We start from the raw sequence: 26,677 nt of genomic DNA, 5'->3' as shown, positions 1-26,677 counted from the left end.
AATGTCTCTGTTTATGAGTTCCATAATGATTCTTTCCATAGCTTTGCAGACCAGGCTGGTTAAGCTTATGGGGAGGTAGTTACCAGGGTCTGTAGAGGTGCCTCCTTTGTGGAGTGGGACTACTGTTGCTGTATGCCAGTGTTCAGGTACATATCCTGTAGTAAGGCTAAGGTTAAATAGCATTTTTATGTGTGGGTTTAGCTCCTCTTGGAGTCCATGTAGCACGCAACCCAGGATACCGTCAGGTCCCATTGATGCTGTGTTTTTAGCTTTGCTGAGGGCGGTTCTCACCTGGACATCTGAGATGACAGGGAGGTTACATTCAGTTGGGATAAGTATTTCTTCTTTTGGGGGTGAGGGAGGGGAGAAATTTGCCCTGAACCTGTCTGCCAGAATGTTGGCAATATCTATGGGTTCAGTGTATTTTTTGTCATTGTATACTAACTCTGAACATATCTGAGGGTTTCCGCCCAGGTTTCTAACATAGCAGAAGAAGGCCTTGTGGTTATCTTTAGTGTCCATAGCGATTTTTCTCTCAAAGTTGGCCTTGGATGTTTTTATGAGAGAATGTAGCTTTCTACTAGTGCTGATCAGAGATGCCTTCTCTTTATGGGATTTTGCTCTGTCGTGCAGAAGCTTCCTTCTTTTGTTATACAATTTGTTTATGGCTGGGGGTCCACCAGTTTTAAGAAGTGTAAAGTCGGCTTTTGAGAAGTTTTTCACTGTAGTCTTTTGTGTTGGGGGTGGAGGTGGGATATGTATATCCAGGGTGATTAGTTTGTGGTCAGATCTCACTAGTGAGGGGTATACTTCCGGTGTGGAGCACTTTGTCCCCATGTTTGTGATGATCAGGTCTAGTATATTATCTTCCCTTGTGGGAGAGGTGACTAGCTGTTCCATTGCATTTGAATTTATGAATTCCAGCAACCTTTGGGCTAGGGTGTTTGGGCTAGAATAATGCACCCAGTCTATGTTAGGGTAGTTGAAGTCTCCCAATATGATGGTATTTGGTGAGACATTCATATCTTCCAATGTCTTCTGGAAGGCTGAGTGGGGTTCTTGAGACTGGGAGGGTGGTCTGTAACATGCAACCAGTTGTATAGCAGTTTTGCCTATGGTTAGCTGCACCTGGATGGTCTCCGATGCTTCATGAGTTGCCACTAAACTAGAGGTGTGGGTATCCTTGATGAATATGGACACTCCCCCTCCCTTTGTGGTTCAGCCCAGGTTTTGGGGCTGAAAAGCATGATACGAGGTAAAGCCTGGTAGCGCTGGGGTGCTCTCAGGAGCCTTGAACCAGGTCTCGGTTACAGCGCAGACATCAATGTTCTCCATACTGAGGAGTGCTTCGAGAGCTTGCATCTTGAGATTTAGACTTCTGGTGATGAGCAGCATTACCCTTAATTTTTTTCCATTTTTGCTTTCTAAGGAGGTGGGTTTGTCTTTTGAGCCTTGCCTAAAAAAGGCACTATGGGGGAGGCAAGAGCCTTAGCCAATATCCGGAAGCCCAGTGGTGACAGATGCAAGCCATCCCTTGTGAAGCAGCGTGGCTTGTCCAGCATGTCATCCCAAGCAGACAGACATTGGATCCCCCTAGAATGACACCAGTATTTGAGCCAATTATTAAAGCTGATCATCTTGTCTTTGTATTGTGGCATCATTCTTGGTGAGGGCAAGATGCTGCTCAGGGTCAGGGTCATACCAGCCTGGGCTACATAATCAGAGAGCTCCTCTATGTCTCTTTTCATGTAGTCCAGGGAGGTACGTCTCAGGTCATTCACGCCGGCATGGACAATGACGGAGTCATATTTGTACTTGCTTTGGAGTGACCTGAGTGCGTGTGTTATGTGGCGGATCCTAGCTCCCAATAGGCAGCACATTGTTGCCCTCTCCTTGTTCAGCCTGGTAAGCGGAAAGTCAGTGTGTCTGACTATAAAGTCACCTATTACTAGTGCATCAGGCATGGTGTTTGGCCTTAAGGGCTGTGATTTATTGACACACCGATTTATTGAAGTATGTGTTGCATGTGTTATGTTTTGAGGTGGTGGATTTTTGGGTGTCTGCTTTGGGAGCCTCTGTTGTTTTAGTAAGTTTTTTGTTAAACCCTCCGAGTATGTCTTTGTGTTATTATGTGTTTGGTTTGCAGTTGTGGTAGGCCTATGTGGGACTGGGTTTGGTGTGTGTGTGGTTACCTTCTCCTCCTGTCTGAGTATAGTACTTATGGTACTTATTGTACTTGTACTTGTATTTATGCTACTTATAGTACTTATTGTACTTGCTGTAGTTATGGTACTTATTGTACTTATTGTACTTGTACTTATGGTACTTATGGTACTTGTATTTGTACTTGTACTTATTATGCTTGTTTTACTTATGATGCTGGCGAACAGTTGGGAAGTTTCACTGGAATAGAACTATTGCATGTTTAAAACTATGAAACTGGATTTTTGGCAGTGAAGGTACAACTGAACAGATGCATTGTTGACTTTGATGGTATTCTCTGACTGATCTAGGAATATTGAGGTAGATTCTTTGAAAAGATATGTTCTATGCACAACTGGTGTGTTCCACATGTGTTTGTGCTTGGGTCTTGAAGACTACAGTGAAATGGAACGCATTGAGTCACTTATGGATGAGGAATTGGTAGCAATGGCTTAGCAGAATGGAGTGGGGAATTACTGATATTATTCTTAAGTTCGGTGATAAGCCTGGGGGAGGAGAGATTGTGCTCGAAGATACTGGAAGAAGCCAACTTTTTTCAGACCTTTCCAAAATTACTGGGATGACCAAGGTATGTATTCTGGAACGTACTACTGTTATTAAAATTTACATCCTCCACATTTATTATCCTTGTTGCCTTTTGGGGGATTTTTACAATTAAATAAACTTTGCAGTGATGATTTAGATTTTGAATATGAGGCACTGCAGATATGTTTATTCGGGTCTATATTAGATCAGCGAATGCTTAAACAAGCGAACGCTGATTGATCAACCTTATTTTAGCGAAAGTGAAAAATATCGAAGCAGCAGAAACCCGAATTTTTTCCTAGGGAAAGAATTTGGTTGTCCGTTTCTGTTGCTTCTGTATTTTCAGTGCTGTGGTGGAAAGTTGTGGGTCGGATTCAGGTAAGTGTGTGATTCTGTGGATGTGAGTGTTAGGGTGGTTTAGGTGAGTTAGGGTTAGGGCTCAGGTTAGGTATGTGTGCGATTGTGTGGACATGAGTGTTAGGGCGGATTTAGGTGAGATAGGGTTAGGGAGCGGGTGAGGTGAGTGTGCGATAGTGATGGACCATAGGGTTAGGGTTTGGGTTAAGGTAAGTGAATAGTTAGTGGAGTGTGCATAGTTTAGTGTAGGGTTAGGTGTCAGATTTTAGGTGTATGTGTGTGGATTTCTGTTTGTTTGGTGTGCTTGTGTTGCGTGTATGTGTTTTGGATCAGCGATTTTTTTCCCTAGGAAAAAAATCGCTGATCTGACAGTTCGAGATTGTAAGCTTTCACTTACATAAGGTCAATCAATCAGCGTTTGCTTTTTTAAGCGTTCGCTGATATAATATAGACCCGTTTATTCAAAGGGGGTATGATTCTGATGTAGTTCCAAATGCTTTAGACAGGGTAGTTCAGGAATGTTATAATGGTGTAAGAGTTAGGAATAAAGTATTAAATAAGAATTTTAATAAAATGAATAGATAAGATTTTCCTTCTTTGAGTCAGGATAACAGCATGGGTGACTCAAACAGTGTTAGGAGGGAAATTTGTTTTGTCTGTGTATAATGTTCTAAGTGATGAATTTATTAAATTATTTTTTTATTGTTGGCCTATACTTTTTAAAGACAGCCTGCTGGCAAAGCTTTTACAAATGAAACCATTAATTTGTTTTACTAAGGGCTATAATATTTATGACATGTTGTTGCATAGCAAATTTCATATACCAGATGTGCAGTGTTCTAGACAGACTCTACTTTTGAAAGGGACTTTTGTATGTGGCAAATCTACTATTTGCCCCCTATGTAGTGGACATTTTTTTAGAATAAATGGAGTTGGGTTCAGTCTGAATCGGGTTTTTTCTTATTGTAGTGTGTGGGGGGTATATATGCTTTGAAGTGAATCTGTAATAAATATTATATAGGGGAAATCCAAAGAATGTTTAAAACTAGATTTCAAGAAAACATAAGGGATGTTGAAAATGGAAATTGTGATAACCCCTTAGGTGTACACTTTAGAAAATATTCTGGAAATGTTATGTTGCTTAGGAGGTGTGATTTGGAACAAATTGTTGTTGCTATGGGTGAGGTAATATCTATGAAAGATAAACTGTAGTATAAAGAGGCTGATTTTATTCTCAGATATAATACCTTGTCTCCACAGGGACTTAATACTGAATTTAATTGGAAGTATTTAATTAATAAATTGATAATGAAGGATGTGCTAATTGTTTTAATGCTTTGAGTATTTGTAGATGTGTTTTGGGGTTTTTATCCACTCCTTGAAGGCTTGTTGGCTGAGACGCTAGAATATAATAAATTCCAAACGATTTCCTCTGCCTCTGTTGTTTCCTTCTATTGTTTTTCTCTTTGTTGGCAGTTATTAAGATTTATCCTGAGTTGTTTACCTTCTAGTTTTCTTATTTCAATTTACTGTATAAAGAATATTTTCCAGATTTATAGGAGTCTTTTTCCTAATAAAATCAAACTTCATCTTTTAGTTTAATGCTTTATGTAATATTTACAGCAATTCCTGGATTAGATTTGCTCTGCTTTCTGATTTTTATTTTCATGGGATGCAGCGTTTCCTGTATCCCATTGAATCCCATGTGAAGAGGCATTCCTCCCTATCCCAGTTTCCTGTATCCCATTGAATCCCATGTGAAGAGGCATTCCTCCCTATCACAATTTAATTGCAACTCGAAGCAGTGGATGGGTAATTGAAAATTCATGCTTGGTCTAGCTCCAATGTCTCTGATGGACAGAGGAAGTCAATAAATCATGCCCAAATACATCAGATTTGTGGATCACATTTGGATTGCACGGCTAGGCTTTTAAGGGCCTTAGTTATCATTAGCCTAGTATATACTTATGAACCTATGTAATTTTTACGTGGATCTTTTCTCTTTGGAGCACCACTGAAAAGGACTTTTTTCCCAGTTGAACTTTCCCAATCAACAAATGGAAATAAATAAATAATAAATAAATATCTATACACTCCTATACAGTCTTTTACAATACTCTCTGGATATCTTCTTCTACTCCCATTAGATAAGTCATTGAGGAATAGTGTAATAGAACTAGTACTGATAAGACACTGACAGCTATATCATACCTCACTCTATTTCATATAATGTTATCTGCGTGACAATATTGTTCAAAGTAGTCAGCCTAGTTTTATATTTCCAGTGATGTTACTCTGGCATGCTGTACATCATATGTGCACTGTTTATGTCTATTATTGTATGTCATTAGTTAACATCCTTCCAACATTGTACTAACTATGCTGTGCTATGCTTAGTACTTGATACAGAAACTCAAAAAGGATTGCGTTCTTACCTGCTATACTTTCCTCAACTCCATGTATGCTCTGAAGCTTTACTCCCCTGGACTCCAGCGAAAAGGGATTCTACCAGTTGGATGTCCTCTTTTAACCAAAGTAAATAAATAAATGAATAAGCAAAGATACACATAATAAACTCTTTCCTTAACTGAGTACATTTCTAGAACTGCCTGTCTGTCTCCCTAAGCTGTTTCCCCTAATTCTCTTACTTTTTTGGTAACCCTCTGCAGGATCTAGGCTAACTGTATTCATGTGTCTTCTTTAGTATGGCCATCAGAACTAGACACAGTATTAGTGTGGCCGGCAGAACTGGACACAGTATTCTGCCCTATTGCAGCGTTCATGGCAAAATGGCATGTGCATCTATCTAGTATGGCTGGCAGAACTGGACACAGTATTAGTGTGGCCGGCAGAACTGGACACAGTATTAGTGTGGCCATCAGAACTGGACACAGTATTAGTGTGGCTGGCAGAACTGGACACAGTATTCTGCCCTATTGCAGCGTTCATGGCAAAATGGCATGTGCATCTATCTAGTATGGCTGGCAGAACTGGACACAGTATTAGTGTGACCAGCAGAACTTGACACAGTATTCTGCCCTGTTGCAGCATTCATGGCAGAATGGCTTGTGCATACATCAAGTTCCTAACTCTGGCAGTGAATCTTGGTTTTCTGATTCTCTTTGCCTCTCCGTCTGTGCTCACCTTGATTCAGTGAATCTTGGTTTTCTGATTTCTTTGCCTCTCCATCTGTGCTCACCTTGATTCAGTGAATCTTGGTTTTCTGATTTCTTTGCCTCTCCATCTGTGCTCACCTTGATTCAGTGAATCTTGGTTTTCTGATTTCTTTGCCTCTCCATCTGTGCTCACCTTGATTCAGTGAATCTTGGTTTTCTGATTTCTTTGCCTCTCCGTCTGTGCTCACCTCGATTCAGTGAATCTTGGTTTTCTGATTCTCTTTCTCTCTCCATCTGTGCTCACCTTGATTCAGTGAATCTTGGTTTTCTGATTTCTTTGCCTCTCCGTCTGTGCTCACCTTGATTCAGTGAATCTTGGTTTTCTGATTTCTTTGCCTCTCCGTCTGTGCTCTCCTTGATTCAGTGAATCTTGGCTTTTTGATTTTTTTTGCCTCTCCGTCTGTGCTCACCTTGATTCAGTGAATCTTGGTTTTCTGATTTCTTTCCCTCCCCGTCTGTGCTCACCTTGATTCAGTGAATCTTGGTTTTCTGATTTTCTTTGCCTCTCTGTCTGTGCTCACCTTGATTCTGCCTCAGGGTGATTAGGAACATTAATATTATTTTTTCTTTTTCCTCTATAAACACCAGGAGCATTTCTCTTAAAATCGATGTTTGTTCCTGGTTCTCTTCATCCTAAATGCTGAACATTTACCCAGTTGTAAGCTGTTTTCAGGACCTGTTATATTAGGTAAAACTAATTTATTAATGTTGCCCACTGTCATATCGCAGTTTTGTATAAATAAAAATTCTTGCATTGTTTAATTTTATATTGTTTATTATTGCATTTCAGCTCTGATATATCTTTTGCCTGTATTTGTTTATTTAATATTGTAATACTTCAATCCTTTTTTCTGTATGTGCTTTATCTAATGCCGTAATCAAATGAGCATGCTCAGGTTCATAGGTTCTTACTATGCTAATGACCACCACGGCCTTTATAAGCCTGGCCATACAATACAACCCAGTTGTGTCCCTATGTGTCATTAGCATTTATTAACAGGGGGTATGTTAGTAAGTTTCTAGAAGTATTAGTTCATAGGTATATATTAGGCTAATGACCAACAGGGCCTTTATAAGCCTGGCCATGCAGTCCAACCCAGTTGTGTCCCTATGTGTCATTAGCATTTATTAACAGGGGGTATGTTAGGAAGTTTCTAAAAGTATTGGTTCATAGGTATATATTAGGCTAATGACCACCACGGCCTTTATAAGCCTGTCCATGCAATCTGACCCAGTTGTATCCCTATGTGTCATTAGCATTTATTATCAGGGGGTATGTTAGGAAGTTTCTAGAAGTATTAGTTCATAGGTATATATTAGGCTAATGACCACCACAGACTTTATAAGCCTGGCCATGCAATCCAACCCAGTTTTGTCTCCAAGTACCTTGGTCATCTCTTTGGTGGGGCTGTGCTAATAAGGGGGTAGCTAATGGTTTGGGGAGTCTATTAGCTGGGGTCTTATTTTATTTACTGTCAACCTCTGTCCATCAGAGCCATGGGTGCCAGATCAGGAGTGAATTTGTGATCAAGGTTTCACTTGAAAAGGGTCAGGGATGAACTCTCCTTCACATGGATGTGGAACCTAGTCTGTAATACAGGGATCCTTTGAGATGAGACACATACTGGTGTCTCTAGCATGTCCAATATACATCACAGACAAAGTCCAGGTCCTTGGATCTAGTGTTTTTGGTGCTATTTATTTCGTGGATGTGTAGGTGATCCATCATAGCTGGATCTGAGGATACCTTATATGTCAGACATAGATCACCACTCAGTAACCTGTAGGAGACTGAGTACAGAGATAATACTTTAAGGCAACCTATGTAGGACAGAGTATTCATACCTTAAATTATCCTGGAGAGAAACCTCTGAAGGCATTCCAGCTGCTGCAAGTATCTATTTAGAGACATGCCAAAGGTGGCATTGCAGTCAATAATGGGTCTGATGAGGGCAGAGCAACGTGGTACTATAATGTCCATGGACCTGGATGCCATATCCTTGCTTATGAGTTGGGCAACATAGAATAATTTTCTTACTATCTTGGCTATGAGTTGGTCAAAGGTCAGATTACTGTCTACATATATTCCCAAATCCCTAACTATCACTTAGGGCTATTTTATCAGTGAAATAATTTGCTTGGCTGGGTGATTTCCCAAAGGGTACTATAATGGATTTCTTAGCAGTGAGGTTTAATCCGTGGCTTTGTCACCAGTCACTTGTTTGTGTTAAACCCTCTTGCAGGATGTGAATGTAACGGGAGGAATATACAATAGCTCCAATTTAAAGTCATCTGTGAACTTGGCAAGCCAGAGCCCTTTGACATTAGCTTTGACTTCTGAGCAATAGAAGCCAGACACCAGTGGCCCATCGCAGAGCCCTAAGGTACTCCACAGCTGACCGGTCTCTTTTTTGGAGGAGGTCTCTCCAATCCTGACATCATGTATCCTATCTGTGAGCCAGCTGGCAATCCACACTGCTAAGTAGGGATTTTTTCCAAGTTCTGAGAGTTTGCCAAGAATACCTGAGAGGAGTAATTCAAAATTCACAACACAAAGCCAGCAATCCTCTTAGCCCATTTGGAATATGTACATTTATGATACCCAATACATCACAATTTATCCTGCAAATTGCAGGATAAAAAATAATCCAGACCGGTTTTGGTAAACAACTGCCTTCATCAGTGTTGGAACAAAAAACAGACTTAAATACTCTACAGTCAAATGCATCCAATTCTCATTGATTGATTAGCAATACCCATTCAGTCCAGGTGAAAATAATCCACCCAGTCTAATAATCCAAGATTTCTCTTTTTCATTTAGAATATTATGCCATGCTAACTTATTTGCTCTATTGTGTAAAATGTTATCTATTATAGCAAAAGTGAACTTTGCAGTTGAATGTCTTATGATATGCTTATATAATGCATTGGATGTACATTTATTCTTGATATCACTCATATGTTCATAAATATGTGTTCTCAGTAGCCAGGATGTTTGGCCAAGGTAAAATGCAGAACATGTGTATGTTGCAAGGTAAACTACCCAGTCAGAACTATAGTTTCCAAATACATAAATACTAAAACTATTAGAAGTATTTGGTGTTGTAAATTCTTTAATCTTAGCTACATGGTTACACAAAGAACAACGCCCACAAGGTTGACATCCAGTAAGTATATCTCCACTAATAGTAGTCTGTTGTTCAGATGTCTGGTTGGATTTTCTTTTGTAGTGGTTAAATATATTTCCCAAGATTCTCCCCCACTGGTAAGAAAATGAACCTTTAGATGGTATTAACTCACTTAATGTGTCATCTGATAAAAGTATATCCCAGTGTCTCTGTACCAAATTTCTGAAAAAAGGATATTTTGTCCAAAACTAGTAAGAAATTATAAAGTAGATTTTGAAACTATGACATGTTTATAACTTAATAATGATGACCTATCCAAATGCTTAACTGAATTACAGACCTGCAAGATGTCATTCCTGTTATATCTCCTTTTACAAAATCTTTGGATTAAATCTGATTGGTGTCAGACAAATTCCTCATCCAAAGAACAAATTCTGTGAATCCTTAAAAACTGAGATTCGGTGATATTACGTATCACATGTTGAGGATGACAATTGGTGGCATGTAATAAAGTATTGAACTGAGGATGTTTCCAAAAAACATTACTCTCTAACGTACCGTCATTTTTCTTCCTAATATCCACATCCAAAAAAGTTATATGAGTAAGATTATATTGCATAGTGAATTCTATGCCCCATTTATTTTCGTTAATACTGAGTAAACTCAGTCAAATACCTCAAACCTGACCTCCACACCATCTAAATCATCTAAGTACCTGAGCCACATATCTACACAATCCAAAAATAAATTATAGCTGACACTGTGTATAATTTGCTCTTCCAAGTAACCCATAAAAAGGTCAGCATAAACTGGGGTAAAAGAAGCCCCCATTACTGTACCCTTTAATTGTAAATAGCACTCTGCTTTAAAATAAAAAATATTTTTGGTGAGTACATGCTTTGTCAAGCAAAGAAGAAGGGTATTAAACCCAGGGTTATATAACAGTATATGATCCAGCCAATATTCAAGTGCCATGAGGCCAGCCCAGTGTGGTATATTGGTATGCAAGGCTGATACGTCTAACGTACACATGTACCAACCTGGCTCCATCTGCATATCCCATACAATGTTCAAAAAGTGGGTAGTATCCAGGATCCTAGACCATACCCCCTTTAACAATGGTTGTAAATGTTTAGTAAGGAACTCCGACAGGGGGGTTGTTAATGACCCCTTACCTCAGGGGTTTTGTTAATGACCCCTTACCCCCTTATCTGACATCACTGACCTTCCTGGTGGATGAATGAAAACTGTATGAATTTTGGGTAACATACAGAAATATTGTTGAGCAGGATCTTGGACTGTTAAATTGGAAGCCAACTCCCTATTAATAATCCCTTCATCAACAGCTAGTTGTAAAAAATTACCTATGTCTGCCTTAAGTTTTAACATAGGGTCCAACACCATCTTTTGATAGAACCAAAGATCAGAAAGTTGTCTTTGGGCCTCAGTCAAATACATGGCTCAATCCGAAACAGAAACAGCCCCTTCCTTATCTGCTGTGTTGATTATCACTTTTTTTTTTATAAATTCTTTAAAGCTACTTGTTGCTGTTTGGACAAATTAACTTTTAATCTGCTCACCATGTGTTTTAAAGTTGAAATGCAGATCTTTAAGGACCCACTGTTGGAAGGTTGCAACATACTTGTTAACTGGAGGCGTAAAATTAGATTTTTCTAAATCAAAACTCATTTTCTTCTGTATGTGTGGATGTGACATTATTATGAAAAATCAACTTAATATTTAACTGTCTACAAAAAGAAGCAACATCATATGAGTAAAAACATCCTCAGAAACAAAATAACTTTCAATTTCTGTTAGTTGTACAGAAGAAATTTTGTGGACATTCACATTATATTTAAGTGGGAGCTAGAACGTGTAATAGTGTCTCTTAACGTTAGTATTGCTTTTATGTTTTTGACGGGCCCATTTTCTGGCCCGAGATGGTTATTGATATTTCTTTTCTTTGCTGCAGGAGAGGCCTGTACATTTTCAATATCTGTATCTATCACTGAGGAAGAATTGTCAACTCATGTTTTATCCCAGTTAACAGATTTTGTAAAGACAGAATATTTCCTTTTTCTTTGACTTTGTATCCGGTTTATTAATTTAAGAACCTTTTGCCTGCAAAATGGTTTGCCATTAGATTAATCTTTTAAATCCCTGTTGATTTTTTTTAATTTTTTTGTTCATTAACTTCTTTTTCGACTTCAACTAAATCCTTAGTCAATTTGGGAAAACAATCTTTAAATAAGACATGTTTTTTTTTTAATTCCTTGCCTTCATCACACAATTTAGACACTTCCTGTATCCCATTGAATCCCATGTAACACTTCAGTGACTAACTTAGCTATACTACATGCATAAAAAGCACTCAGGATATTACCAAAAGACATGGATGCTACCTGCTGGGCTTCTCCCATTCCCTTCACAGAATATCATCACCTTGTTTAATTAGAGGCTCCAACCATACACAAAGACCTCATGGCATCAAGTCCTTGGCTTTGTATGCCTTAATTTAAGGTGCCACACATTAGATCGTAGATTTTTCATAGCTGTTGTCCATTTGGTAAATGCATTTATGCATGAAATGTTTCTCGCACTGGCCTTATCATTTGTATTTGTCCCCATCTCCTATGTGTGAACAAAGGCCTGAAAGTCATCCTTGTCCGCTGACAAACCATTCAAAAGTTCTACCAAATCCATATTGCAGAGTTCTATATCAAACTGTTGTCAAATATGGTTAAATGCAATACAAAATCACAATATGTATGTAAACAACATGGCACCTATGACCTGGTAAATGCAGAGTATAAGAAGGCTAATACCTCATAGACAAAAACAACTTGTTACAATTTCACTTCTTGTTGTTAAAGAATAATTGCCCAAAAAATAAACATTGAACCCAGCTTCAGAAATTCCCACACACTGATATTCATCCTCCAGACATAAACTTTGAATTTCACATACAAACTCAACAGAAGATGTAGTCACATTGAATAATGTGAAAAAAAATTAAAAACTGTTCAAAGTTTCCTCAACTCCTGTATTAATCAAACAGTATCCATGATGTATTATAAGTATGTACTATGATGTTGTAAAAATGTTAGTAATGCACTAACACACTCTCCAAAGCTAAGAATACAGCATCCATGGGACCAGACGACATCCCAGGCTGTGTACTACATGAACTACAAAATGAACTGGCACCTCACCTAAGTGTCATGTTTAATCATTGCCTCACCTCAGGATTGGTGCCCACTGAGTGGCGCACAGCTACAGATATCCCACTCCACAAGGGGGGATCCACCTTGGATCACAGGAACTACCACCCCATCAGTCTGATCTGCAAGACCATGGAACGTATTATCATGGAACTTATAAACAAAGATATTGGCAACCATCAAACACTGGACCCCATGCAGTTTAGGTTTGTGAAGGGCTGATCTTGTCTCCTGAACCTGATTGACTTCTTGAAATCAGTCTCCAGAGCTGTGGACAAGGGTAAAGTGGTCCACACAGCCTATCTGGACATCGCCAAGGCCTTCGACACCATCCCCCTCTCTGGAATCATAGATAAACTTACTAAGCTGGACATTAATCCCTACATCACTCGATAGGTTGCCAACTGGCTTACTGACAGAACCCACACTGTAAATGTAGCTAACTCCAAATCCAGCTCCAGACAAGTGACAAGTGGAGAACCTCAGGGTTCAGTCCTGGGACCGCTCTTGTTTGGCATCTACTTCTCTGAAGTACAGGCCAACACTAAGGGACTCTGGCTAACAAAGTTCGCAGATGACTGCAAGCTGGGAACCATTACTGAATCCCCAAATGATGTGGATATTCTGCAAAAGGGCCTTACAGAAACAGATGCTTGATGCCAGAGCCCAAGCTCAGTGCCAAGAAATGTATAGTTATCCCCTTTGGGAAAAAACATGTACCCATGAATTACCACATAGGTGGCAGTACACTAAACACTGAAAGTGTGATAAGAGACTTAGGGACACAGGTGGACAGCGGTCTCACCTTCGATAACCACATCGCCACAATAGTCAAGAAATCCTTCTATGTGGCACACTTCATCACTAAGGGCTTTTCATTCAGAAAAAAGGAGGTCATTGTCCCACTGTACTCATCCCTCATTAGACCCGTTATAGAATACAATGTCCCATTTGGTATGTACCCCTCAAGACATCTGCAACAACTGGAAAGGCCACAGAAATACCTCACTAAAAGAATCACAGGCCTAAAGCTGATGCCCTACGCTGACAGCCTTAAAAAACTCCACCTATACTCTGTCACGTATCATCTACTCAGAGGCGATCTCTGCTTAACATACAAGACCATGTCAAACCCAGAGCTGTCGGACATGCTACACTTAAAGAAATCCCAATCCCTCAGAGACACACACACTCCAGGGATCTAAACCTTGTCATCACAATGAACAAAACATGCTGGAGGGATAGGTTCCTGACCCAGAGACTCCCCAGCCTCTGAAACAGACTACCCATACATGTCAAGCAGAGCACCCTTTTGGCCCTCTTCAAAAGGAACCTTGATGACTAAATGGGAGGTAGGAAATTCACCCCAGGGATCACGTAAGTCACCCTTCTAGACAGGAGTTCAGGGAAGTAAATACTGTGGGAAGAAATAGCTAGGGAATTGTTATGGCTAGGCTTGTATAGGCCCTAGGGCTGATAGCCTAGTACCATCCTATGAACCTTTGAACCTATAATTACATCCAGTGATAGAAATTTCCATTTTTCAAACTGGAATAGCCAACTAATCTTAGTTCAAACAAAACTGCTTGCTCATGTAAAATAATAACTGTGCAAAAATGTATAAATAAAGTCCAGATTACAAGGAGAATGTAGATCACTAAATCTAACCCTTTTTCAAATAAACGTAAGAAAAATGCACAGTTATACTCCTTCATTATAGTCATTAGTCTCGCCATGTACAGCAATGTCCCCTCGAAGAGAGTCTTGCTGAATGTACAAAACCACTATATTCTGCAAAAACCTTGAACAGCAGATGAGTTGTAAACCACACTCTGTATCTCAATGTGCCATTAATTTTCTCCTTGCTTATGGCACACATAAAATAATGTCCACATCAATGAAAATCCTGCTGAATATACAGGACCACTATATTCTGTGATAGACGCAGACAGCAAATGAATTGTAAACCATTTGCTATATCTTTCTATGCATTGTTAATCTTGTCCTCACAACTAGAAATGGAGATAGTTGCAAAGATGTAATTCATTTCTGCCAACATCTAAAAGGGATTACTACAAACCAAAACGTTGTCACAAAAGGGCCATGATAAAAAAATAGGTTAACTCTGCCACCAAATGACTGCAGAACCAACAGAGATTAAGGATAAAAGAGAAGGAACAAATGAACGTATCCAAAACTCATCTCCTTACGTACAGCAGGGTGCATTGGCCAGAAAACATCTAAAATTAATAAAAAAATGAAGGCAACACTTATCTTAGTCCCAGTTGGAATGTATAAAGTTATACACAATACATCACGATTTATCCTGCAAATTGCAGGATAAAAAAATAATCCAGACTGGTTTCAGCTAACAACTGCCTTCATCAGTATATCTAATATGTTGGAACAAAAAGTAAACTTAAATACTCTACAGTCAAATGCATCCAATTCTCATTGATTGATTACAAATACCCATTCAGTCCACGTGAAAACCTAGTCTGATAATCCACGATTTTTCTTTTTTTATTTAGAATATTATGCCATCCTAACTTATTCCGTCTATAGTGTGAGATTTTATCTGTTATAACATAAGTGAACGTTGCAGTTGAATGTCTATTGGTATGTTTATATAATGTTTTGGATGTACGCCAGGTACATGTCCCAATCCAAAACAACAAGAGCGCTTCCCTTATCTGCTGTGTTGATTACCACCTTTCTGTTCTTTTATAAATTCTTTAAAGCTACTTGTTGTGGTTTGGACAATTTACTTTTAATCATCTTAGCATGACTTCTAAAGCTGAAGTGTAGATCTTTAAGTACCTAATGTTGAAAGGTTGCAACATACTTGTTAGCTGAATTTACAACACCAAATACTTCTAACCATGTTAATATAGCATCTACACCCAGCTATCTCCTGCCTCAATATCATAGAATAGCCCACATTAGATATAACTCTCTCAATCCCAGAAAATCTCTAAACATATACTGTAAATCCCCAAATCCTAGATTTCAAATACAACTCCTCTCTTTAAAAGCTGGAGACATTCACCCAAACCCAGGCCCAACAAGTACTAATACCACTCAACTCCTCAACCCCAATCCCTCTAACATTCACTCCCTTACCAAACCACCAACCTCACTCTTAACAGCTCACCTCAGTGTACGAAGTATTAATAACAAAGTTGCACAACTCCATGCTCTCTTGGAACTCCACTCCTTTGACATTCTATGCTTAACAGAAACCTCGTTAAAACCTGTTACTAAAGACAATGAAGTCATCCCACCTGGCTATAACATCTTACAACTTGCCCGTGAAGCTAAGAAGGGCAGTGGGATTGCTATTTTATTTAAATCATGCCCACAAATTACTACCTATGATTATAAACCATCTCAAGTTTCTAATGCTGAAATTCTTATTTCCAAACTTCAAATTAACACTTTCAAATCCATTTATATTATCTGCATCTATCTACCTCCTGGCAATAACAGTGCCACCATAGAAGATATCCTTTGCTAGTTATCTCATAACTTACCCCAAGAAACCATAATCCTAGGGGATTTTAACATTGATTGGAAGTGTTTCAGCGGTAGCCACCCAACCACCCATATTAACCTTTTTGTTTGTTCTCAAAAAATTACCTCCCCTACCAGGATAAACAAGCCTAATAAGAAAGAAAGTACCTTAGACTGGATTCTCATAAAGAATCTTACCCAGACTTATGAAGCTGGAACCCTCCCTGATGATGTGAGTGACCACTAACTCACCTACATAATCAGGCATAAGACCAATCTATCCATTCCAACCATTTGTAGGACAATTAGAACCAAGAAAAACTTTAACCCTGATCTCTTCCAAAGCGAACTAAGTGCATGTAACTGGTCTCCCTTAAAATACCTCCCACTGGAGGAAGCTGTTAAATACTTTAATTCTAGCTTCCTAGCCATACTTGACCACTATGCTCCAACCTGCTCTATCAGAATTAGAACTAAATCCGCCCCCATGGCTTTCAAAAGAAACCAAGCAAAAAATCCATCTCAGAAATAAATACTGGAACAAATGGCGAATGACTAAAAACCCAGTAGACCAACAAAACTTCAGAGAGCTGAGAAATGACACTAAAAAAGCTATACTGTCTGACAAAAGAAACTACTACCTACAATTCCAGCAGACTCACCATAATAGACCACAAAAGTTCTGGGTGAGTATTAACCAGCTATTACACTCAGGTCAATCTATTACACCAAACCCACAAGGCACAGACCTGGAAAATCTCAGGCATGCTGCCAATGCCTTTAATACCTTTTTCACTGAGGCCATTCAAACACTTGCCAGTCGTTATCATCTCATAACTTTACTATATCTAACTCTACCCAACCCCCTCCATTTCTCTTCCAACCAGTCCCAACAACATATATTCTTACCCTTATCCAAAAACTGAAACCATCCTCTCCTTCAGCAGACCAACTACCCGTTGAATATCTACAGAAAGCAGCCAAATCCATCACCTATCCCATTTCCATCCTGATCAATAGAACCAACAGTGAAGGGCACATCCCTAGTATCTGGAAAGTCTCCCATATTATCCCCCTACATAAAGGCGGAAGCTCTACTGAATTCTCCAACTACCGTCCCATAGCACTACTTTCTCCTTTGGCAAAGATCATGGAAAAATGTATTCAAAGGAAAATGCTAGATCACCTAATCATAATTTACTATCCAGCTGTCAGGATGGTTTCAGACCTTCCCACAGCACTACTACTGCCCTCCTTTCCTTTACTGACTGTATTAACAAAAAATGTAACCACAATATGCTTTCCTCTGCATTGTTTATTGATCTGTTCAAGGCATTCAATATGGTAAATCACCAGATACTTATAAATATCCTTAAATCCCTGTCACTAGATAAACATGCTATAAAATGGTTCAAGACCTACTTAGATAACAGACAACAGGCTGTGCTTTGGCACAACAGTCTATCTACCCACCTGCCTGTTAACCTTGGTGTCCCTCTAGGGTCCATATTAGGACCCCTACTTTTTTCTATATTTATCATTGACCTTCAGTTAACAATCCCCCAAGCTGCATGCATATCCAACATGCAGACGATTCCACTCTTATATGCTCATCCACATCCAGATCTGAACTTCACTCCCTTACCGAAAAGGTGCTTAACACAGTTAAACAATGGTTTACACAGCACTGTCTCCTCCTGAACCCCCCAAAAAATAAACTCCTCCTTTTTACTCCTACTCATAAGTCCCCCCCAATAGATTTCACAGTAACATCCAATAACGGTACTTTCATATCACCAGAACCTACAACCAAACTACTAGGTATCACCATAGACAACAACCTCAACTTCGACCCCCATATCACTGATACTATAAAAACTGTTAACAGAAAACTAGGCTCTCTCTATAGGATCAAACCCCTCCTCTCTCCTTCATCTAAAATAACTGTTGCTCACACTCATTTAATCTCTACTCTCCTCTATGCCTCACCCATATATGTATGAATCTATCTAAAAACAACCTCAATAAACTGGAAAATTCCTACAATAACATAACCATATTTGCTACAGGAAACCCATTCAGAACCCACCACTGTTATAATCTAAAGCAGCTAGGATGGCTTGAACTGCAAAATCCGCTTAAATTCCACCAACGGACCATTGCCCATAAGACCCTTTACCAACTTTCCAATACTCCCATACTATCTACCTTCATCATCCCCTGTAACAATCTGAGGATCTTACGATAATCACATAAACTTCTTGTAAATATGTCTAAATCTAATAACAGGGCTGGGGACCCCCTCTTCTCTAATACTGTCAGAAAAGCTTGGAACCTTCTTCCCAGTGAACTTTCCTCAATTCCCTCTATATCACTTTTCAATAACAAACTAAAACTCTTCCTCAGAATACACTGTTTGTGCCCCTGTACTAAACCTGACTATTGTACCCCTGTGCTAAACCTGACTAATCAACTAGCTCTTCTAACTTGGTTCTGCCTACCCTCTACTTCTCATTTAACAAGTTCTATTTTCCTTAAATTTAAACATAACCTTGTAACAATTACATTATAACCTGCCTTCTTTTTTATATTATGTATTACCTGCATTTTTTGTATTGTACCTGCATTTTTTTGTACTATGTTATGAATGTCTGCCCTCTTTGATTATCTCTGTACTGTACCTACAACATGCATTGTACATATTAATTTTTGTATATGAGATTTTGTTTTTGTTTTCACGGAGCTTATTTCCCCGGGCCTCTACTGAAAATGGACATATATCTAGTTAGACTAGCCCGGTCAACAAATGTAAAATAAATAAATAAAAATGTAAAATAAAATAAAATAATATTTTTAGTATTTATATATTTGGAAATTGTAGGTCTGACCGAGTAGATTACCTTGCAACATACACATGTTCTGCATTTTACATTGGCCAAACATCCTGGCCACTGAGAACACATATTTATGAACATATGAGTGATATCAAGAATAAATGTACATCCAATGCATTATATAAGCATACCAAAGACAATCAACTGCAAAGTTCACTTTTGCTATAATATATAACATTTTACACAATAGAGCAAATAAGTTAGCGTGACATAATATTCTAAATGAAAAAGAGAAATCTTGGATTATTAGACTGGGTGGATTATTTTCACCTGGACTGAATGGGTATTGGTAATCAATCAATGAGAAATGGATCCATTTGACTGCAGAGTATTTAAGTCTGCTTTTTGTTCCAACTTATTAGATACACTAAAGAAAGGAGTTGTCTGCTGAAACCGGTCTGGATTATTTTTTATCCTGTAATTTGCAGGATAAATTGTGATGTATCGTGTACAATACATTTATATATTCCAGCTGGGACTAAGCTGAATGCTAGGTTTTTTTTTTTTTAATTTTGGATATTTTTTGGCCGTTGTACCCTACCATATGTGCGGAGTTCAATTTTGGATATTGTATCAAAAGCCTTGGCCATGTTGAGGTAGGCGGTATGCGCATTTTAACCTCATCCTTTACCTTGGTGACCATCATGATGAAGTCTAGCAGGTTAAGTAGGCAAGATCTTCCCCTAAAAAAACAAACTCTGATAGGTCCAACATCTGTAGTTTGTCATTGTCCTTGTTTATCATTTCCATGCTAAACGTTCCATATTAGATTGGTCAGACTGATGGGTCTGTAGTTCCTGAGGTTGGTTGACGGTCTGCCCTTATGAAGAGGGATGACCATTGTGGTCTTCCATTCACTTGGTTAGTAAACTTTATGGAGAATGTGTATGAAGGATGCCTTAAGTGGTCAGGATAGATCATGTTTTAGACTATTTAGGAGGAAAACTGGGATATTATTGGGAACCTCTGATGTGGTGTTTTTATCCCTGGTGAGAGCTACCAGAACTTGTTCTCTATTAATAGTGGGGGGATGCTAGAGGGAATTTCATAGAAGTTAGTGGAGGGGGGGGGGGTGAAGTTAGATCTAAGTTTAGCAGCCTTTAAATTTGCCATACCTCCCTGGTCTGTGAAGGTGGTGCCATTTACCATCAGATCTACACACTGCTGAATGTTACCTTTAAAGTTCCTGACATAGCTGAAGAAGGCCTTGTGATTGCCTTTGGCCTGAGAGGCTATCCACACCTCCTAATTGGCGTTGTTGGACTTAGACCTCTTAATTTCTTTTTTAGTTGAAGCAGGGAACTTTTGTCTCTGTGAGAGGTACTCTTTATGATTTTGACCATGACTATTTAGATTTTCTAATAACCCTGTTGAAGTTATTTTGTTGTTGGATCTGGACTTACTTCTGATCAGTAGAGCAGCCTCAGTGCATCCATGTACACATTTATAAAAGGTTTCTGTGAATAATTCTGCATAGGTAGCTGTGTTCTCAGAGTTGGGGGAGCCTCGTACTTTGACAAACTATCATTTAATAGGATGTAGTTTGCATTAGAATAGTTCCTGACTGTTAGAGGTTTAGTTTAATTTTCTGGGATGATTTTTATTTTGAAGGCAACAGATTTGTGATCCAACCTCACCAGTGAGGATGTGAAAAGCAGGGTTCTCCCATGTCTGTGAGTACTAGGTCCAACATGTTAGATTCTCTGGTTGTTCGTGCACTATCTGGTCCAAGGTATTTAGGCTGACAAAATGCAAGAATATTTGCACCTGCAAACTAGATGCAGTGTACATTTCCCACTCTACAGATGGGTAGTTAATGACTCCCTTTTTTAATTTCTTCAAATCTTTCGGGATTCTACTGTGATGGCAATGGACCCCATTCTTAAGTCAAAGTACAATTAAAGTTCATGAAATTAGTATTGTTTCAATCTGTGATGTCAGCCAGAAGTGCTTTTTGCAGAACCCACAATGTGCACAGTAATGACTCCTTCTGGAATTCGTATAGGGTTACATGTATTGGTAACATATCTAAATAGGATTGTAGATTCTTTTTTTGATAAGACCCATTGCTCCTACTACTATTGGAGCTGTCTGGGTATCTTTCTTCCACATTGCTCTCATTTCTGCCTGCAGATCCTGATATTTTATGACTTCCTGTATCTCTGTAATCAAGACACTGTAATCACTGGGTGTGGCAATTTCAATGATCAATGCTACTCTTGCCTTCTTTTCTTAGACCACTAGATCCATTTTTCTAGCATCTATATTTTGAACTGTTGGTAACGGATGATCCCATGTGATGTAACTTCTTCATTTTCTATGTTGCTTTGTGGGTCATGTTGCCAGTGTTTTTCAGCCACTTCAATGTCATAATGTTTCCCATGTCTCCCATGATGCTTTGTGGCTGATGTTGCCAGTGTTTTTCAGCCACTTCAATACCATAATGTTTCCCATGTCTCCCATGATGCTTTGTGGCTGATGTTGCCAGTGTTTTTCAGCCACTTCAATACCATAATGTTTCCCATGTCTCCCATGATGCTTTGTGGCTAATGTTTCCAGTGGTTTTCAGCCACTTCAATGCCATAATGTTTCCTGTCTATCCCATGAGTAGGGTATTTGATTGATGTTGAGAACCACAAGTAGGTCCAGGTATGACTTATGAGCTCTCTGTGCCATAGAGGGTGACCTGTAATTAGATAAGATATGGTAGGGACCTTATCTATGGAGATTTGAACATGGATGAACTGCAGGGCAGTTACATTTGCTGCTAATGTAAATTGAGACACCTCCACCTTTTGTCACTGTCTGTGCTGATGCTGGCCTAAATGTATGGAAGGCACTGTGACCTTGCACTGCCAAAGTACTTTTAGCAGCTTTAAACCAAGTCTCAGTAACAGCACAGGTTTCTACATTCTCAGGAGTGAGGAGAGCTTGTAGGATGTGCAGATTTTATTAAGTGTCCCAGACTACCTCTCAACTGTCCCTGATTTTCAGGGACATCCCTGATTTTCAGGGACATCCCTGATTTTGACTCGAATTTTACCCCTGTCCCTCTTAATACCTCCTAAAACTAGTGACTTTTGGAGGAAAGGTGGTGAATTACACTTAATGAATAAGGACAATAATTAAGAATTATAAACTACTTTTACTTCAGAAAATGTGTATTAATTCATATGCTCTGATTCTGTCAATGTTTCAAGTTAATAGCACTAATATTTTAAAATTGTCCCTAATTTTTCCTTAACTTGCCGCTGATTCTGTTGAAATCTGTCCCCAATTGGTTGAGAGGTCTACACGTTAAAGTTGTTTATTATAGCAATAACCCACGCCTGGGTGTGGGTAATGCTAAATTTACCCATGGTTGGCGTGGTTTGGTCCCGAGGGTGAAGCCCGAGGGACCAAACAAAGCCAACCGTGGGTAAATTTAGCATTACCCACACCCAGAAGTGGGTTATTGCTATTATACCAAGACATTATTTAAGAAAAGAAACTGTTACTTTTCTTAAATAATGGCATAGTATAATGCCTGTTTACTGCCCTTCCGCAGATGTCTGGCATCCGCGGCAGTTCTGATGTACTGCACGCCTGCGCAGTACATCAGAGCTGTGGGCAAAAGCAATGGAGAAAGCAAGATCTCCGTTGCTTTTTTTTAGTGTCTCGCTATGTTAAATGAGTTTAACATAGCGAGACACTAAAAAAAGCAATGGAGATCTTGCTTTCTCCGTTGCTTTTTTTTAAACACTGTCTCGCTATGTAAAATGGGTTAAACATAGCGAGACAGCTTTAAAATAAGCAACGGAGATCTCCGTTGCTTATTTTAAAGCTGTCTCGCCATGTTAAACCCATTTAACATAGCGAGACAGTGTTTAAACGAAGTTATACTAATGGAAAAAGTCCGGGCGACCGGACCTTTTTCCATTAGTATAACTCGATTTACAACGGGCACGCTGGCCAATCAGCATGCACGTTTTGGGGGGGTCATGGTATAATATTTTTTTTTTCACTATGTTGGTAGTTTTGCCAATTTGGCATTGCCTAGAAGGGCTCTAAGGGCATGGATAAAGTTTTAGCCAGTATCCAAAAGCCTGTGCTGGCCATCCTTGGCAAAGTATTGTTGTCTGTTAACCTTGTCCTCCCAAGATGATAGATATCGGATCCCCTGGAATGACACTAGAAACTAATCTAATTATTATATTATTGAGTTAATTGATATTAGGTTCATAGGTTCATACTAGGCTATCTGCCCAAGGGCATTTATAAGCCTAGCCCATAGTTATGTGGCTTTCGCCACCCCTTTAGTTTGAATAAAAACTATGCCTATCATTTTGCTGTGCCTCTGTTATTATTATAACTATATAACTATAATAATAATTATAACTAATAATAACTATAATAATAATAATTATTATTATTGCCTCATATTATTATACAAACGTTTGTGAAGCTTTTCTATATATGATTCCAGTGAAAATGGGCCTTAAAATAGGCCTCAACTGAGCTGAACAGCCCAGTTATCAAAGAACGCATGTGAAAAAGGGAAAACAAATAAAAAAAACCTAATGAATAAACAAATGAACAACTAAAATGTTCACGAGTTGTTTCACAGCCTGCACAGTCGTTTTGCATTATTTCATTGCATACCACACTTTCAATCATTTCCTCTCATTCATCCTATGTAGCTTGTTAGTTGTAACATTTTAGTTATGTTAATTCCAAAATGGTAGTCAGAAGGTTTTGAAACATTGTCAAGTTACTGTTGTGCTTTTCCAAACTCAGAAAATGACATTTTAAGGTTATTTAGTGGGCGAGATTTATTTTCTTCTGTGATTTGGTATCATGTAGGCAAGACACAATACACAGGCAAAGTGATACTAGACTGAAAAGAATTGTTGTAGTTATAATAACGGTATTATTATTTATTGCACATGTACTCAGTATTTTTTCTTGTCAAGGCCAGTGGAAATGTTCGTTTACCTTTTTCATTTTCTTTTTCATTAATACAGATCTAGAATCAGACAGCCCCTCTCCCTACACCTGCCTTAATTTGGACCATCCAACACTAACAGTGAACCAGCCAATTGGAATACCCTGCCATGGCATTTCCAATCGAATGGGCATGCACTCACCACCTCCGAGGCCGCTACTTGACAAGGATTTCAATGGCACTTTTGAAAGCCAGCCTGCCAGATACATAGATCTTGGTGGCAGCAGAATTCTTGAGTGTCCAAGCATCAAGATTACTACGATATCTCCTGAGGGAAGCCAGGGAAATGGACATTATGGAAAAGACTTTAATGGCAATAGCTGGAACACTTTCTCAGCTGATGGTTCCACAAAAGATCACATCTACTTACAGCTGGATCCTTACACTTATAGAGACACCTCTCCAAGTCCTGCTAGCAGTCCATCGTCACGGAGCTGGTTCTCTGATGCATCATCCTGTGACTCCCTGCAGCAGATTGATGATTTTGACTCTGAGCTGAATGAAGCTGCCTCACATTTTAGCCTAAACTCCCCTCTTAGCTCTCCAAGAGGGTCTCCCAGGCCTTGGCCAACAGAGGAACAGATGGGATTCAGCACTAGGGGCTTCTCTCCAGGTCCTCTGTTTCCATCAAGACAGTCTTCTTGTCCATCTCCAAGGGATGAAAACTGGTTAAGTCCACAGACTTCATCAAGATCTTCTTCTCGTCCTAACTCCCCTTGTGGCAAAAGAAGGTATTCAAATTCTGATGCATTCTCCACTACCTCTCCCCATCTATCTCCTGTACCTTCCCCAAGTCTCTCACGTCGGGGTAGCTTCACTGATGAATCATCTACAGGGGACTCTTCATCAGTAAAAAATCCATCCACAGGGTCTAGTTCCTCATCTTCTGAGTATGGGACTCCAGAAATAGACAGCATTCCTCAAAAGGCTAGGAAGACATCTGCAGAGCAAACAGTAGCCTTGATGGGAAAAGAGAACCAGAATTGTAATGGATCCATTAAAGCTTACTCTCCAATGGTGGCTGGTACAGACGAAGGTTCTGGATCTTATTGTTCCATCAGGAAGGAAAGTACTGGGATGGATTACCTGGCTGTACCATCACCTCTTACATGGTCCAAAGCAAGGATCGGAGGGCATAGTCCCATCTTCAGGTATTTTACTGCAATTTCATTTTACATAAATGCATATACTTTGTCAAAAAATTAAGACTGAAATAATTTTGTTTATTTTACTGTATTATTTATCCCCTGGAAGGCATTAAGATATTAAGAGTTTTGGACCTCTTTGAACAGACCATCAGCTGCTACTGGTGTCTCTCCCTGAGCTCAGATGCTGGGGTCGCTCCTGACCCCCCTGCCCAGACCTAATCTAAAACACTCCCATTTCTGTGAAGAGATTGGCATGTTGCAATGCAAATCTTATCCCATTTCTGTGAGGAGATTGGCATGTTGCAATGCAACATTATTCTAATAAACATAAGAATTTTGCAAACATACTCATCAATCAAGCAATGCTCTTAGTTTGTTACATCACTTCTGCACTAACCCAGGTCTGTGTGAGGATTCTTATTAATCTCTGAGTGAAGCACTCTTTCCAACTGGTTGAAACAACTTAAATTCATGGTTCAAAATTCAGGGTCATTCATTTCAGAACCACTGCTGTGCCTCGTGGGTCCCTGCTGGGATTTCATTTATTTCACTTCCATTTCTAAGAAATGCACATAACCTACCTAGAGTATTTACATTCTCCGATGATTTTAAGTGCGCAGCTATTATCAGCCATTTGACTGATAACATGTTCCAAAAAAATTTGATAAATTCTGAGTGTTGTAAGAGTTCTGCAGGAAACTCGCCTATGATATTGTTTGGGTCTAAGGGACTCTTGTTCTTAATTTGATTAATTCAACACTACTGTGGTGGCAAAATGTAATTTTAATAATCATGGTTTATATTGTCAGGGAAGCTTAAAGTGTACTATATGAAAGTGTTTGACTGTTGTACAAATGTGTGCAATGAAAATATTTTGCAGTAAGAACTAGAAGCAGGCATACCCTGGTACAGTGGCATTTTACATCTGCATTTTCTACTTGGAGTTATATCATCTAGTGGCAAAACAAATTACACTTAATAATAAATTTGAATAAACTTAGAAAATGCAATACTCTCCATAACTGGAGCAAAAGTGAAAACTAGCTTGTCTGTTTTCCTAAACTCACTCAGATTCTTAAAGGAAACTCTGTTGATGGAGCACATTACATTACAGCACAAAACTTCCCACTCGTTTGATGATACAAGAGAATAAACCTATATATTTTGTTTTAAAAGCATTTAACATTTTACCTCCCCTCCATCCTTATAATTCTCTTTCTTTCTGCTTATCTCATTCATTGTTTAATCCCTCTGTGGATTCTTTCTAGAGCAATCATTCTTGTACTTCATTACCCAGATGTAGAACCTTCTCTATGAAAAAATTAGTGACAAAGATGTAGAGAGTAGTAAATCTCCCCTCCACCCATCTGCTGCCTGTTCCTCTTCCTTCCCCCTCTGTCCTTCCACTTCAGGATGACTCCTTCACATTTCTTTGATGTGAATCAGGTGCACCAGTTTCATGTCCAATTTTTTTTAGGTTTTAAGTAAGAGCACCTATAACTCCTGGA

The 26,677-nt window shown here is 39.0% G+C and overlaps 1 protein-coding gene across 1 annotated transcript in view; it reads left to right on the top strand.

Annotated features, from left to right (window-relative positions):
• The window catches only part of NFATC4 (nuclear factor of activated T cells 4), a 2,196,128-nt gene that overhangs the window by 607,099 nt on the left and 1,562,352 nt on the right, over positions 1-26,677 (top strand). The window contains exon 2 of the mRNA XM_044089135.1: positions 24,041-25,172. Coding sequence (XP_043945070.1) covers positions 24,041-25,172 — 1,132 coding nt within the window. The remainder of the gene's footprint in view (positions 1-24,040; positions 25,173-26,677) is intronic.

The sequence above is a fragment of the Protopterus annectens genome, chromosome 12.part0 (assembly GCF_019279795.1).
Source record: "Protopterus annectens isolate FY-2018-M chromosome 12.part0, PAN1.0, whole genome shotgun sequence".
NCBI lineage: Eukaryota > Metazoa > Chordata > Ceratodontiformes > Protopteridae > Protopterus > Protopterus annectens.
This window is presented reverse-complemented; position numbering and strand designations above follow the sequence as displayed.